This window comes from Pleurodeles waltl, chromosome 8 (assembly GCF_031143425.1).
Source record: "Pleurodeles waltl isolate 20211129_DDA chromosome 8, aPleWal1.hap1.20221129, whole genome shotgun sequence".
In the NCBI taxonomy this organism is placed as follows: Eukaryota; Metazoa; Chordata; class Amphibia; order Caudata; family Salamandridae; genus Pleurodeles; species Pleurodeles waltl.
The window spans coordinates 984,985,559-985,001,118 of NC_090447.1; the positions used below are offsets into that span (position 1 = coordinate 984,985,559).

General features: G+C 43.8%; 1 protein-coding gene across 3 annotated transcripts in view; it reads right to left on the reverse strand.

Moving 5' to 3' along the window:
• The window catches only part of SLAIN1 (SLAIN motif family member 1), a 160,650-nt gene that overhangs the window by 59,715 nt on the left and 85,375 nt on the right, over positions 1-15,560 (reverse strand). For all 3 annotated transcript variants that reach the window (XM_069205224.1, XM_069205227.1, XM_069205225.1), the window contains one exon: positions 32-181. In XM_069205224.1, the coding sequence (XP_069061325.1) occupies positions 32-181 (150 nt within the window). The remainder of the gene's footprint in view (positions 1-31; positions 182-15,560) is intronic.

Below are 15,560 nucleotides of genomic sequence, written 5' to 3' on the forward strand. Positions count from 1 at the left end.
AAAATAACATAGAAACACAAAAGCCACATACTTTCTTCTTGGAGCCGAGCCACAATTTGAACATCTGTAAGATCCTGGAGTTTGTATCCCATGGTGATGGTGTCATCCTCCAGCTCCGATGTGCTGAGTTCACTATCTATTGATGATTGAGGGCTCAAAGGGGATCCCCTGGACGTGTAACCTGTTGAAGTGCAAAGATCCTTATTTGGAATATCGAAACTAAACAGGTCTACACATCTGAACACAAATTATATCTCAAAGTAAATATGGGGATGTACATCCTATTTTAGCTTGCAGAGATATGTGAGCTGCCCCAATTCTTTATAAGATCAAAACATCGATTTAGGAAGAGTTTTACAGGGTAGAAGGAACCTCACCTAAAATATCTCATATGATCTTCGTTATCCATTGCAGGCTTGAATATAAGCTCTTTCCCCTAAATTCCTAATTTGGGCTTTTAGTATGGAAATAAGCCTACTGAGAAGTAGAAGTTCACATTAATAATGTTTGCAAATTATGGTCTAAAATTGCAAAACTGGATAACAGAACTCAATTATCTTTTGCTTTTGTTATACAAGACATGACTTACTTATTAATTTTCCAGCTGTGGTGAGTTAGTGGGTTTGCTTCCTCTGGGAGATATCAAATTACCATGTGTGAATTGCATACCAGTGAACGTTTGGCTCTGTAAAGGTTTGGAGCATTTCTGCATAAAAACTAAAGATTGGAGACATGGCCGGAGTGGTTGTTGGTTTTTTCATGAGATGACATGGGTGAAAGATGCAAGTGGCTTTCCAATAGTTTCTTCTTTTAGCTGTGGGTCCCTCACAAGCCCTTTGACAGCACTTTCCAATGGAGTATCCTGTATGTGAAATTACTGCAAGGGTTTAAAACCCCTTTGTTAAGGAGAAAAGGTTACTGAGTTCACGAAAGGTGGGTTTAAGGATGTGGAGGACAGTGGTCTATGCAGTGTCCAGTCACAACACTACATTTGTACTACCAGGGTTAGAAAAGCAGACTTTGAGTCAGGGTATATATTTGTTAGGGTCCAGTTCTTTTAATTCCATTGCAACCGGCACAGCACATGTAGATTGGGCATGGTTGTGACAGGGACACTTTTACCCACTTCTCCAAACCTTAAAGTTGCTTTTGCAAATTAATAAACAAATGAAACTGGATGGGCTACCAATTTGTGGATACCATTAACAACAAAGACACGCACTTGCAAAGCATTGCAACACCAGATAAGAATTCCATCAATCTCAATGTGTTTGCAAATTTGCAACATAAGGCCTGCAGAAACAGTTAAAGCAGTTCCCACCATAACTGTACAAGTAAACTGAGAAAATAACTTTGAAGATCTTGTACTTTTAAATCCCTCCAAGCAATATCTTTGAATTATAGTTGAGTACCTAATAGATAGTCCTTTTTGTGTGCAGAACAGTGCTCCAGTTGTTGGCACAGACACCTAAACCTTGGTTACTGACTCATAAATTGTAAGAAAGTGGGACATATCCATTTTGGGTAACCTAGTCGAAAACAGAAGATTTTATGGAATGTGCCACAAAAAGATTCTAAACATAGATTTGATTTTGGTGCCTATTCACATATTAATAATTCATATAAAACAGGAGCAACCCATTATGCCAAGGAAAATGGATTATTAGAATTATGTAAAACAAAAGTTCACCAAAGACTCATTCAAATTGAAAATAATTAATATACACGATTAATGTTACTGGATAAATCAACAAATCACCAGCCTAGCCACTGTTTATGCAAACACCAATTTAATTAATGGCATTACAAATGCATGTAATCATCAGGTCCAAAATTTTTAAAACATCTCAATGTTTTTAATTATTTTGACCAGCCTGTTTGTGTGTGGATAAAAATGTGTGGCATGCACATCTGTCAGTGTTTTTTATGGGTGTTCAGGGATAACAGATGATTTAGGGTAGAATCAGGCTTGTTTCATAGCTGCTCTCACCAATATACAGAGTATCCTGGTTTAGGAGGTGATGTGGCAGGATTGGCTTTCCTGAAAGATGGCCTTCCCTAGGAACCATTGTTAAGGCTATGCTGAAACTGTTTGTAAAAGATTGACTACTACTTACAACTTATGGGTGCCCTTTTCCTCACCTTTATGTGAATACTTTCCAATTTTCCATGCTTACCTAGGTGCTCACCATCAGGGCCTGACAGGGACAAAAAGTAGCCCCAGGTACCAAAATAAAAGTACCCCATTAGCAAACCAGATATCTGAAAAACGTGGCTCACATTTGCACATCGGGCCAGTTTTGAACTTGTAAATACACACTTTATAGGTGTTTTGCAAGGTGTGGGAGATTGCATGGATTGGTGTTTGCTGCAGGCAATGCTTGTGGCAATATCAGAGAAATAAACAATAAAAAACAGACCACCTGGCCATAAAACCGGCCCACAAACTGCAAACAAATGACCCACACACTAGACTGTCAGACCAGCCCATCAGACACTGCCTGGTTGCATTATGGGCCAGTCTGACATTGCTCACCATTTTTAAACTTGTTCCTGCTTCAATCACTTGTACATCTTTTCACAGAAAAATATTTATTCTGCAGCACTTACTGCTATATCCTGTGGGTGTCTCCTTTCATTTATCTTTGTCCCACAAAGGTAATTTCTGAATAATTACCACACTACCTGGTCCAAATAGGTTTGGGGGAGGGTGTGTGTGTGTGTGTACACACATTTTCACGGATGACTGCGTGTGCTGCATCAAGAATCATTAGTGGCACCGAAGGGCCTTCTCTTTTTTTGCTGCGTTTGCTGCCCCGAGCTCAAGATCGTGTCACGCTGCGAGGGGCTGCCCGCAGTGGGACGCCGGAGCTGGAGGAGGAGGTGACGAGGGGGAGTGGCGACCATTGGAGGAGGGCAGCCCTTGAGGTGACAAGGGTTAGGACGTTCAGGGTCGCACTGAGATGGGCGACTGGGGGCAATCCAGGCAGAGGCAGCACCAGTGAGGAAACACTGCGAAGTGGACGAAAGAGTTTTGCGGCGGCAAGCACAGGAGAAGAGACACCTTCTTTTGTTCGTCCAGCAGAGGGGCCCATCTTGAAAGATAAGTCACATATATTTTTTCGGGGGGGGGGGAGAAAATATATCCTCAGGTACTACTGGACTGGAAAATGTAGGGGGATGCCCCTCTATCTTACAAGTGGAGGGAAAGAAGGGAGAGTCTGTTAATGAAGAGAGTGACTCTGCTTGTCAGTAGAGATTGAGGGAAAAGCCCTACAAAGAAGTTAAAAATGTTGCAGGGTGAAGGAAATCCCCAAGTCAGACAGTAAAGCGGGGGAGAAGGAAAAAGCAGTCTCCCCCGTGCGACAACAGAGGGTGACCCCCTTGCTAAGGTCCTACTTTAAAGCAAAATATTTGGCTGGGGTCATAGCTAACCCCCTGACTGACCCACATCTTAGTAGAGGACTGAATGCTCGGATGGAGGTCTCAGGTGAGGGGCAGAGAGACATAATTTTAACTCCTTCAATACCCCAATGTTCTAAGCTTACAGGAGAGGGTGTCTTAGTGACCCTGGATTAAGAATAATGAATGAGGATCTGGGTTCTGTTCAGGCTGCAAATTCATTGGTGCAGGAATTAAATAACCCCTCAGAAAGCTCCGGTGGAATGGACTCTGAAATTCTGACCCGATGGAGCATTTGGATGAGATTAATGTACAGGCTTTGCAGACGAGCCCGTTACAATTTCTGCTTCATTCTCTAACCAAGGAAGTTAGGCAAGGCTTTCTGGTGTCTCAGGCTAATCAGAAGGAGATTCAGGAAGTTTGTGAAGGTTTAGCAAACAAGTTAGATTTATTGGCCCAAAGAACCGAAAGTCAAGTGGAACAATTAAAAGAGGCCACAGTGAAGAGTAGGCAGGATAAAGATGATTTAAAAGGCAAGAATAAAGAAAGCTTTGAGAAACTGGAATCCTTAGAAAATAGTGTGAGAAGGAATAATATTAAACTAATGAGGATTACGGAAGGAAAGGTAGGTGAAAATATTAAGGCATTTGTGATGAGTCTTTTGATTCAAAGCGGAGCCTGGGAAGGGACAGAGGAGGTACTAAGTAGCGATACAGCGTGTGCATCAAGACCCTTTTTGGAAAACTTGAAATAGAGTTAAACCTAGGAGGATTCTCGTGAACTTTCTTACTTATACTGTTAAAGAAAAGGTTTTGTCAAGAGCACAAAAATTGGGTACTTTAAGTGCGAAAGACTGCTCCTTTGAGGTTAGATCAGACATCTCTCGTATTACCTCAAACAGACAGTGGGAGTTGGGAAAACGGATGGAAGACTTTAAAAAAATGGGAGCTACAGTTCAGGTGAAATTCCCCGCAACCTTGAGAGATATGAGGAATAATAAAATGTATAACCTAAGAGACTGTGAGGAAGCGGATACTCTTCTGGAGGAGTTTAGGGGCACATAGTATGAGGGTTCGGATGTCCTCACTTTCTTACTTGTCCGCTATTTCTGTTTTGCTTAAGTAGCAAGAATGTCTCTCTTCTTTCCTTCCGTCTTTTCCTTTTTTATTTCTTGAAGCCCATAAGGGCTCTAGTAGCCATTATGAAGAAAGGTAGGGTTCTCCAGGACAGGGGGATTATGGGGATAAGGGGTTAGAAGGGGGAGCACTTGGGGAAGAGGGGTAGGGATAAGGCAGTAACATATGGGGAAAAAAATGTGTACCTCATTAAAAGGAAGCCCGGCTAGTAGCTTATAATTTCGAGGATCCCGTAAAGGTTAACAAGGATATAAGGAATGCTCGGTAATAGGGTTCAACTTCTTTCCTGGAATGCGAACGGTCTTCGGGTTAAGCCTAGGAAGGATTATATTTCTTCAGTATTTTAGGACTCTCCAGCTCAGATAATAATGTTGCAGGAGTCACATCTCGCAAAGGCAGAGGCCCATGAAATTTTTAAATCTCAGAGGTGAGTGAAACATATGGTTTGCTCAGTGGATACGCTCCATTCTAGGGGAGTCCTGATTCTGATTAAAGGTCAGTCAAACGTCTCAATACTGCGTCATAGAGCGGATGTGAAGGGCAGATGGGTAGTGGCGGATATTAAAATAAATTAAAATAGCTATACAGTTATCTGTTATTATGGCACTAATTTGGATGATATAGGTCCCCTACAGGATTTATCCGGTGAATTGTTAGACACTCGGTATCCAATCATAATGTCAGCTGACTTTAATGCTGTGTTAAATGATTAATTGGACAAATCAACTGGAAGTAGATCGTTGTGGCACCAAAAGTCACAAGCATATATTAAGGCAATAATGAAACAATTTGCGCTTGTGGACATTTGGAGGGAAACTCATGGTCGAGACCGAGGTTTTACATTTCACAATAGGAAATATAAACAACACTCAAGGATAGACTATTTTTTAATATGCAGGTCACTGAAAAGGGCTGTTTTGGACATTCAGCATATTGCAGCGCACCTATCGGACCATGCAGCAGTTATTCTGATACTGGAGTGTACTACAGAATGCCATTTAAGAAGATGGACGTTGGACCGATCACTTTTAAATGATTCTAAGGTGGTGGAGTGATTGGGAATTGAGACTAAGGGGGTCATTACAACCCTGGCGGTACAAGACCGCCAGGGCTGGTATGACGGAAGCACCGCCAACAGGCTGGCGGTGCTTCGCAGGTCATTACGACTGCGGCGGAAGCGCCGCGGTCGCACCGCCAGGGTTGGCGGTTTCCCGCCACAATGGCCCCGGCGGTAGTAATCCGCCAGGGCAGCGCTGCTAGCTGCCCAGGGGATTACGAGTCCCCCTACCGCCAGCCTTTTCCTGGTGGCGGTATGGGGAGTAGCAGGGGCCCCCTAACAGGGCCCGTGCAGCTTTTCACTGTCTGCAATGCAGACAGTGAAAAGTGCGACGGGTGCAACTGCACCCGTCGCACAGCCGCAACACCACCAGATCCATTTGGAGCCGGCTCCTGTGTTGCGGCCGAGATCCCCGCCGGCCCAGCGGGGATCTCCAAATAGCCGCGGCAGGGTGCAGCTGCATTGGCGGCCGCCCGGCAGTCGTAATGAGGGCCTAAGTCTTTCTTTGAGCTTAATATGAATTTGGCGGCTCTTCATGTGGTGTGGGATTCCTACAAGGCTTTTATTAGGGGAATTTTGATCAGTATCTCTGGTGGGAAAAATAGGGAATATAGTGAGAAAATACAGGATCTTGAATATGATATAGCCCATCTAGAACAAGAACTGTTAAAACTATTGAAGGATGGGAAGAATGGAGAGTCTACATGGCCTGCATTGATATCTAAACGGCCTCCTTAGCAGCTGTGATAGAAGCTAGAGTGAAAGGAAGGTGGGAAGCAAGCAAATTGGCACATTTTGAGTATGGTGAAAGTGCAGGCAAATTGTTGGCCTGGAAGGTCAAGTCAGATTTGGCTAGAAATGAAGTAGGAGAGATAAGATGTATCACTACTGGGGAAGTTCTGAGAGGTTCAGAAGACATTGGTAATCTTTTTTTAATCTGTATATACTGAAGTTCTACTAAATATACTGGCAGATACTTTGCAGGGGCTGGAAGACTTACAAATGGAGAAACTTGATGATTTAGACAAGAGTTCCCTGGAGGAGGAGATTCTACTGGGAGAGATTGCTCAGGTTATTTCCAGAGGTAAAAGGGGGAAGGCGGCAGGACCGGATGGTCTACCAATTGAATTTTATGTAAAAATGCAAGAAGTAATAAATGCGGTCCTAATAAACCTCTTTAATAATATTCTTAAAGGTGAGAGTCCCTTGCCAAGCAGTGATCACTCTTATTTTGAAACCAGGAAAGGATCCCTTATTTTGTGAATCGTATAGAACAATCTCCTTGTTAAATAATGATTATAAACTATTCGCTAACATTTTGGCCAACAGGTTGAGTGCGGTGATGGGGGATTTGATTTAGGGTGATCAGAAGAGTTTTTAAAGGGCAGTTATATGCATGAGTTGTCTCATGACTTGTTTGGAGCAATTGATTTAGCAAAAGTGTACAAATTACCTTTGGCAGTAGTAACATTAGATGCTACAAAGGCATTTGATAGAGTAAACTGGGAATTTCAAAGTCTTATTTTAAAGCATCTTAATTTTGGGGTGAACTTCTGTGGGGCCCTGAAAAACAACTATAAAAGCCTGTCAGCTAGATTAGTGTTAAATGGGAATCGGACGGTGCCTTTTCCCATCACAAGAGGAACCGTGGGTAGCAGAAAGGTATTCACAACTCATTCACAGATTTTCTGATAAAACCAGGTATATGCATAAGTTAATGTCAAAGAATGCAAGGTTTGATTGGTGTATGGAATGTGAGCGAGAAGTTAAATCAAGAAAGAGATTGCATCAGCTCCTGTACTCAAGCTGTATGATACAAGTGACAAATGCATTCTGTGTACCAATGCCAATGCAATTGGTTTGTGTGCTGTGCTCTACAACAAAGGCAGGGTAAAGAAGTGACCATAGCTTATGCATCTAGACCACTGAGAAATGTGGAGTGGTTGTATTCCACAATAGAGAGAGAAGCTATGGCATGTTGGTGTAGAGTGAATTATTTTGTGGGGAACACAATTTTTGATTTGCACTGACCACCACCCCTTAGTTGATGTGTTTACCAACAGAGGAACCAATCAGACATCATCTGGAATTTTACACTGGGTGTTGAGGATGTTGGAATTTTCATATAATATAGAATATATGCCCCGTAAACAAAATGTGGTGGATGAATGTTTTTCAAGACTACCCACAGATGACCCTGGGGAAGATCATGGTAAAGAGGATACAGATTTAATTGCCAGTGTGCATGACATTACAGAGCGTCGCATAAGTCATGAAGAATGGCTACAAGCAGTCAAAGATGACGAAACATTACAAGAATTGGTAAGAACACCACTGAGGGATGGGAGGGTAGAGGAAGAACTTCTGAGAAAGTGGAAGCAGAGTGTTGTTAAGAGGGGAGTTATTGGTGGTACCGTAAGCATTAGGAGCACACATCGTATCCCTAACTCTGAAAGCCATGGTGGCATGAGTGCTACCAAGCGGAGAGTGAGTGCAGAATACTGGTGGCCAGGGCTAGATAGGGAAGTGGAAAGGATGGTAAGAGTGTTTGTTGTGTGCATGGTGCGATAAATTGCAAAGAACTAGGGTAATATCTCCCGTTGACGTAGAAAAAATTGATGCCACTTGGAAAAAAATTGGTTTAGATATTACAGGGTCGTACAGTGTCCTAGGTTCCACACCCAGATATGCAATGGTAGTTGCAGATTACTTCTCAAGATAGCCGGAATTCAAGTTTGTGGATCAAGTGATGACTCAAGATCTGATTACATTTTTTGAGGCATTGTGGGAAAGGGAAGATATTCCTCAGATCATACCTGCTTCGCTATCCTGAAGTGGCTTCGTAAAATTCTCTGGATGCTTCCTGTGGCTGCCCAAAGAACCGTGGTCCAAGCGCTGGTTATTTCTAGACTGGACTACGGAAACGTGCTCTATCTGGGTGCGAATAAAGAAGCACTACACAAACTTCAAGTTGTTCAGAACTCGGCGGCCAGGCTTCTTTGCCAACTTCCCAGAATCACTCCTACTTCTGGTGCACTTCGTGAACTACATTGGCTAAGAATTGAGAATCGCACCAAATTCAAAGCCCTATGCTATATGCATAGAATTAATACGGGCCTAGCTTCCAACTACCTTAAAATCTTGGTCCATCAATATCGGCCCTCTCGTTCACTTCGATCTTCTAATCAACAAAAATTCCAGGTGCCCAGAATCAGACGTGCCAAAATGGGGGGACGCTCTTTTGCTTTCCTAGCTCCCTCTCTCTGGAATTCTCTTCCTTCTAACTTACGTCATGAAAGGGTGTTCATTAGATTTCGTAAGGAGCTTAAGACATGGCTCTTTAACCAGTAACCGTCCAAGCTGCTCTCCTGAGCCTGCCTTTGTCTTGCATGGTCTTAAGCGCCGGGAAACCTCCGGGTAGCTGTGCGCTATATAAATCCAATAAATAAATAATAGTAAAAGATAATGGAGTGCAGTTTACATCTCACATAATAAATAATTTCCTAAAAAGGTACAGAGTAGAACATATAGGATTGTCAGTGTATTATCCACAAAGCAATGGTCTTGTGGCAAGGTGGAACAGAACCATGAAAGAAGGGATACAGTTAGCTTTTTGTCAAAGCGGGCAATGGAGAGTGGCAGTGGGAAAATTGGAATTGGCATATCGCACAACTCAAAAAGGTATTTTGCTGGTGACACTATTTGATGTCATGAGGGGAAGGAAATTTAGAGCATTAGTGATGAAGGGAGTTGTAAAGGAGAAAGGCAGTGAAATAAACAGCAAGAAAAGTGAAGGACCTTAAAGTAACAACTGTGAACAATTCAAGGAAGGTGATTGGTTACGCATAAGAAAAGGGTAGAAAGAGTGTAAGGGTCTATCAAAATTTTCTGATCCTTCGCAAGTTAAGAGGGTGAATCGGTTGTTAAGCAATGGAAATGTGTGGAATTAAAAAAGTGGTGAAGATACCCGATTGTTTGTTGAAGGGAGGAGTGACCAGTGAGGATCAAAGAATCCAAAATGATGGGGAAGCGATGACAACAAGACAGAGAAGGATTTGCCATGCTCTCGAGTGGTTCAAAGACACTGTCACGGATCATTGAAGAGCAAGCTATTTTTTAGTGGCATTTTATTATTTTTATGTTCTTGGGCCCATATTTACACTTTTTATACTTTTTTATATTTATATTTATATTGCGCATGGCCATTGGGCATAGTGGCATGTAGGGGGGGGCAAATTAGGCCCCCCTATGCCACTATAAAAAAATGAAAAAAAATACTTACCTCAACTTACCTGTACTTATGTGGGATGGGTCCCCCGATCCTGGGTGTCCTCCAGGGGTGGGTGAGGGTGGCAGGAGATGTCCCTGGTGGCAGGGAAGGGCACCTCTGGACTCCTTCCATGGTCAGAGACCATGGAAGAGCATACAGATCCCCTAACGTTTGCACTGACCCAGGTGTTAAAAAACGGCGCACATCAGGCTGTGCCCCATTTTTTAAGGCCCGCCCTCTCCTGTGCGTCAAAATGACACGGGAGTATAAATAACGCGCACAGGCCTTAAAGTCATTTTTTGGGCGGGAACGTCTTCGTTACATGTCATTAACGCAAGGTAGTTTCCCACATCCAAGAAATGACTCACACAGAGGAATTTTGACGTCCGCGGGCTCAGGCTTCAAAGTTTAAATATTGGGCAAGTTTTGCGACAAATGTGCGTCAATGTTTGACGCACATTCGGCGAAAACAGAGTATAAATATGCCCCTTAGTGTTTTTGCAAAGTTTATTATTGTATGTATTTCTATTATCAGAAAGTTAGAAGTCTCCCCTGAGGGTTAAAAGGAGAGGACTGTTCAACTTTGTATTTCTTTGGAAAGGGAGATGTGCTGCATTGCCAGTTTCTTGTGCTGTATCTCGAGTCATGGAATGCTGTAACAAGAGATATGTGCGAGGATTCTGATATAGGGACAAAGAGCGGACAAGAAGAACAGCTGCAAGATGACCGGTACCTCCTCTTCATTTTGTGATTAACTTGAAAATAAATATACATGCTAATACCTTCTGTGTGGCCATCTTTCCTTCATCCTGCCTTCCCAAGCATTGATTTCAGGAATCAAATGTTACTGGCCAATTAGCTAAGGCAAAAAAATGTATTCTCCATATTATATTTACCTATAGGTTCATTGGATACATCCACTTATTTATTTTTTAAACCACATTATTCAGTCTTTCAAACAAGCGTTTTTGAAATCCTACAATAGATGCATAATGATGTTTACACAAGAAAAATACAAAAGTCTATTACTGTATCCCACATAGGGCCAGAAGCTTCCCCTAACAGCTCAAGGGCACATTGCCAAAAATGGGTATTTGTTTATTTAGCCTGTATAGTGCTGCATGTTGCTATTTAGTAACCTTACAGTGATAACAGTTGTGTGGTACAGTTTAACTGTTGGAAGGTAATTCTCAAATGGTTGTCGGCTAGGTGAATGGTGGCCACCTTGCTCAGATTGTTGACCATTAATTAGTTCTGCTTGTCTACAGATCACTGTTTCATTCAATGAAATACAGGGACTAAACAAACAATTGTCAGTGGTATTTTCTGGTCCATTTTCAAGGTGGAAGTGGATTAGAGTTTTGTCAGCATATCTAGAGGTTCAGCTAGTACTGCTCAGGAAGGTCGTACAAGGGAAGAATGAAGATTTTAGTGGTAACTCATGAGAAGAAAAGATCCTTGGAGAAGGCACTGGGTGAGTAGATAATTCAACTCATCCAGTTTTGATTTTTTTGGCTACAGCCAGTGAACGATGATTTTACCTAGTGCAGAAACCACTGTACAAAGTTTGAGCCACTCCAGGACTATTGGGTGTATATCTGCGTCAAATGCTGCAGACAAGTCAAAGAGACTCAAGACAATTTCCTATACCTATCCAAGAAGAATTCTTCCCCCATGTTAGTGAGTGCAACTCCATTTCCTTTGGCTGCTTGAAAAGATGGTATAATATATTCTTGAAGTCACTTAAACCCTTCCTGTTCTTCAGCAAAATTATGGAGAGGAGGTTAGAAATAGGCAAGTAATTGAGCTGACACTTTTGAGCCAGCAGATTTTTTTTCCAGAAATCAGAGGGCGTGGAACTACTTCTATATAAATGGAGTTGTTGAACAGGTCAATTATGTCCATTACAAAGTGACTGAGGAGTTGCTTGAGGCATGAGGCCCACCATGGGTCCAGGGTGTGTTCAAAGACTTTGTTTTGAGGGCCAAATTGAGGACCGTGTTAGGTTCCAGTGGTTAGAATGCAGTGAAGTAAAATTCACTGGAATGGAGGTTGAATTTGGTCTTATCAACAGTACCAGAGTACTGCTGATGGAATGACCATTTTTGACAATTTTGTGTTTGAGAACAAAAAGGTATTCACAGCATTGATGTCATGTGTCTGTTTAAGATTCAAAGTTAGTGAATTCTAGGAAGATGGTACAGATTATCTTGGTAAGGATGGGAGTTTCACAGATGTGTATGACACAGTATGCCTTTTGCCTCTCTTGATTGCATTGTGGTAGTCTTGATGGGGTCACATGATTTTTTTGTCTTCTTCAGACTGAGACTTATACCATTTTCAATGAAAGGGTTAGGTAACACATTTGAGCTCTGAATACTCAGTAATACCATTTGTTGGTGGATTTGATGCCACCCTGGACTGTCTAAGGCTGACTGGAGCTAGAGGGACTGCCATGATTGCTAGTCAGTCAGAGGGGCTGATAGTTGTGAAGAGCACTGGGGTTGTTTGAATTAGGCTGGATGATTTTGACCACTGCATAAAATCACAACACATCAGTGCTAATGTTTCTTAAGTGTTTAGTGTGAATTAGGGAAGGCAGTTACTATGTCAGGTGGTTGATTTGTAGGTTCAGTTAATGAGGCAAAAGGAATGGGCAAACCATACTTGTGGTTGATTTCCATGTTGTGGGTCTCTAGGTTATACAACAAATGAGGTCTAGCGTGTGCTCTGCTAAGTGTATTGGTCCGTGCTCTATTTCATGAAATCAGTAGGCTTGCATGTTCTTGAGGAGGTCTGAGGAAGGATCAGCATCTGGGCTATCATTTTCCAAATTCAAATCCCCATGACTGCTAATTTTGTGTTGGTTTGGCCCTAATCTGAAGGGAGAAAGTAATTTCAAAGAACCTGTTCAGGAAAACTGGATTACATCCTGTAGGTGTACTTCACTGCCACAATAAAAGAGGAAGTGTCATTGATGATACAACCATAGGAAAGGAAGAGAATATGGACTTTGAGATTTTGAGCCAGGGCTATCCTAACCCCAAGTGTGCTGTCAGTTTTATCGGGTTTTTCAGGCCTTGTGAGAGGAAGTCATCAAAGGTTGCACTCATCAGCCATGTCTCAGTGAGTTCAGCCATATCACAGATAGAATCAGGAGGCCATGGGTCTCATGGATGTGCCTCAGGGCTGATCAGGTGTTAATTATGTCAAATTCTAGGAACAGGACTCACTGTTTTGGGTGTGTGTAGGAGGCTGGCCTGGCTTGTAGTGGGTACCAGAGGTACTTACACCTTGTGCCAGGTCCAGTTATCCCTTATTAGTGTAGAAGAGGTGTTTCTAGCAGCTTAGACTGATAGAAGATAGCTATGGCAAAGCAGCTTAGGCTGAACTAGAAGACATGTAAAGCTCCTACTATACCACTGGTGTCATATGCACAATATCATAAGAAAACACAATACACAGAAGTACTAAAAATAAAGGTACTTTATTTTTATGACAATATGCCAAAAGTAACTCAGTGAGTACCCTCAGTATGAGGATAAGTTATATACACAAGATATATGTACACAAATCAAAATTATGCAGGTAATAGCAAGAAAAGCAATGCAAACAGTGTAGAATTATAATAGATTGCAATAGGAGCACATAGGGCAGCACAAACCATAAACTCCAAAAGTGGAATGCGAACCACGAATGGACCCCAAACCTATGTGAGCTTGTAGAGGGTCACTGGGACTGTAAGAAAACAGTGAGGGTTAGAAAAATAGCCCATTCCAAGACCCTGAAAGGTAGATGTAAAGTGCACCTCCAACCCCCAGAGAGCACAGAAGTCGTGATAGGGGGATTCTGCAGGAAGAACAAACACCAGCAATGCAACAACAGTGGATTTCCAGACCTGAGTACCTGTAAGACAAGGGGACCAAGTCCAATAGTCGCGACAGTGTCGAGAGTGGGCAGGAGCCCACGAAATGCCAGCTGAGGGTGCAAGAAAGCTGCCACTCGTTGGAAGAAGCTTGGAATTCTGCAAGAAAGAAGAGGACTAGGAACTTCCCCTTTGGAGGATAGATGTCCCACGTTGCGATAAAGATTGCAGAGGTGTTCCCATGCAGAAAGAATGCAAACAAGCCTTGCTAGCTGCAAGGGTCGCGGTAGAGGTTTTTGGGTGCTGCTGTGGCCCAGGGGGACCAGGATGTCACCACTTGGAGGAGGAGACAGAAGGGGTGCCCAGCAACTCAGGGAGCCCTCACAGAAGCAGGCAGCACCCACAGAAGTACCTGAACAGGCACTTGGAAGAAGAGTGAACCGGGGTCCACGCGAAGTCACAAAAGGGAGTCCCACAAGGCCGGAGGACAACTCAGAAGGTTGTGCACTGCAGGTTAGAGTGTCGGGGACCCAGGCTTGGCCGTGCATGAAGGAAATCCTGGAAGAGTGCACAGGAGCCGGAGCAGCTGCAAATCACGCGGTACCCAGCAATGCAGTCTAGGGTGGGAAGGCAAGGACTTATCTCCACCAAACTTGGACGGAAGAGTCACTGGACTGTGGGAGTCACTTGGACAGAGTTGCTGAGTTCCAGGGACCACGCTCGTTGTGCTGAGAGGGGACCCAGAGGACCAGTGATGCAGTCTTTTGGTGCCTGCGGTTGCAGGGGGAAGATTCCGTCGACCCACGGGAGATTTCTTCAGAGCTCCTGGTGCCGAGAGGAGGCAGGCTACCCCCAGAGCATGCACCACCTGGAAACAGTCGAGAAAGCTGGCAGGATGAAGCGATACAAGGTTGCTAGTAGTCGTCTTGCTACTTTGTTGCGGTTTTGCAGCCGTCCTGAGCAGTCAGCGGTCGATCCTTTGGTAGAAGGTGAAGAGGGAGATGCAGAGGAACTCTGATGAGCTCTTTCATTCGTTATCTGGTGAGATCCCCAAAGCAGAGACCCTAAATAGCCAGAAAAGGAGGTTTGGCTACCTAGGAAGGAGGATTGGCTACCAAGAGAGGTAACAGCCTATCAGAAGGAGCCTCTGACGTCACCTGCTGGCACTGGCCACTCAGAGCAGTCCAGTGTGCCACAGACACCTGTGTTTCCAAGATGGCAGAGGTCTGGGACACATGTCTGTGGCACACTGGAGGAGCTCTGGGAACCTCCCCTGGGAGGTGCAGGTCAGGGGAGTGGTCACTCCCCTTTCATTTGTCCAGTTTTGCGCCAGAGCAGGGCTGGGGGATCCCTAAACCGGTGTAGACTGGCTTATGCAGAGGCCCATCAAAGCATTTCCAGAGGCTGGGGGAGGCTACTCCTCCCCAGCCTTCACACCTATTTCCAAAGGGAGAGGGTGTTACACCCTCTCTCAGAGGAAATCCTTTGTTCTACCTTCCTGAGCCAGGGCTGCCTGGACCCCAGGAGGGAAGAAACCTGTCTGAGGGGTTGGCAGCAGCAGCAGCAGCAGCAGCAGATGCAGTGGAGACCCCGGAAAGGCAGTTTGGTAGTACCCGGGTACTATACTAGAGACCCGGGGGATCATGGAGTTGTCCATGTCCACAATTCCATGATCTTAGACATGTTACATGGCCATGTTCGGAGTTACCATTGTGACGCTGTACATAGGTAGTGACCTATGTACAGTGCACGTGTGTAATGGTATCCCCTCACTCACAAAGTCGGAGGAATTTGCCCTGAACGATGTGGGGGCACCTTGGCTAGTGCCAG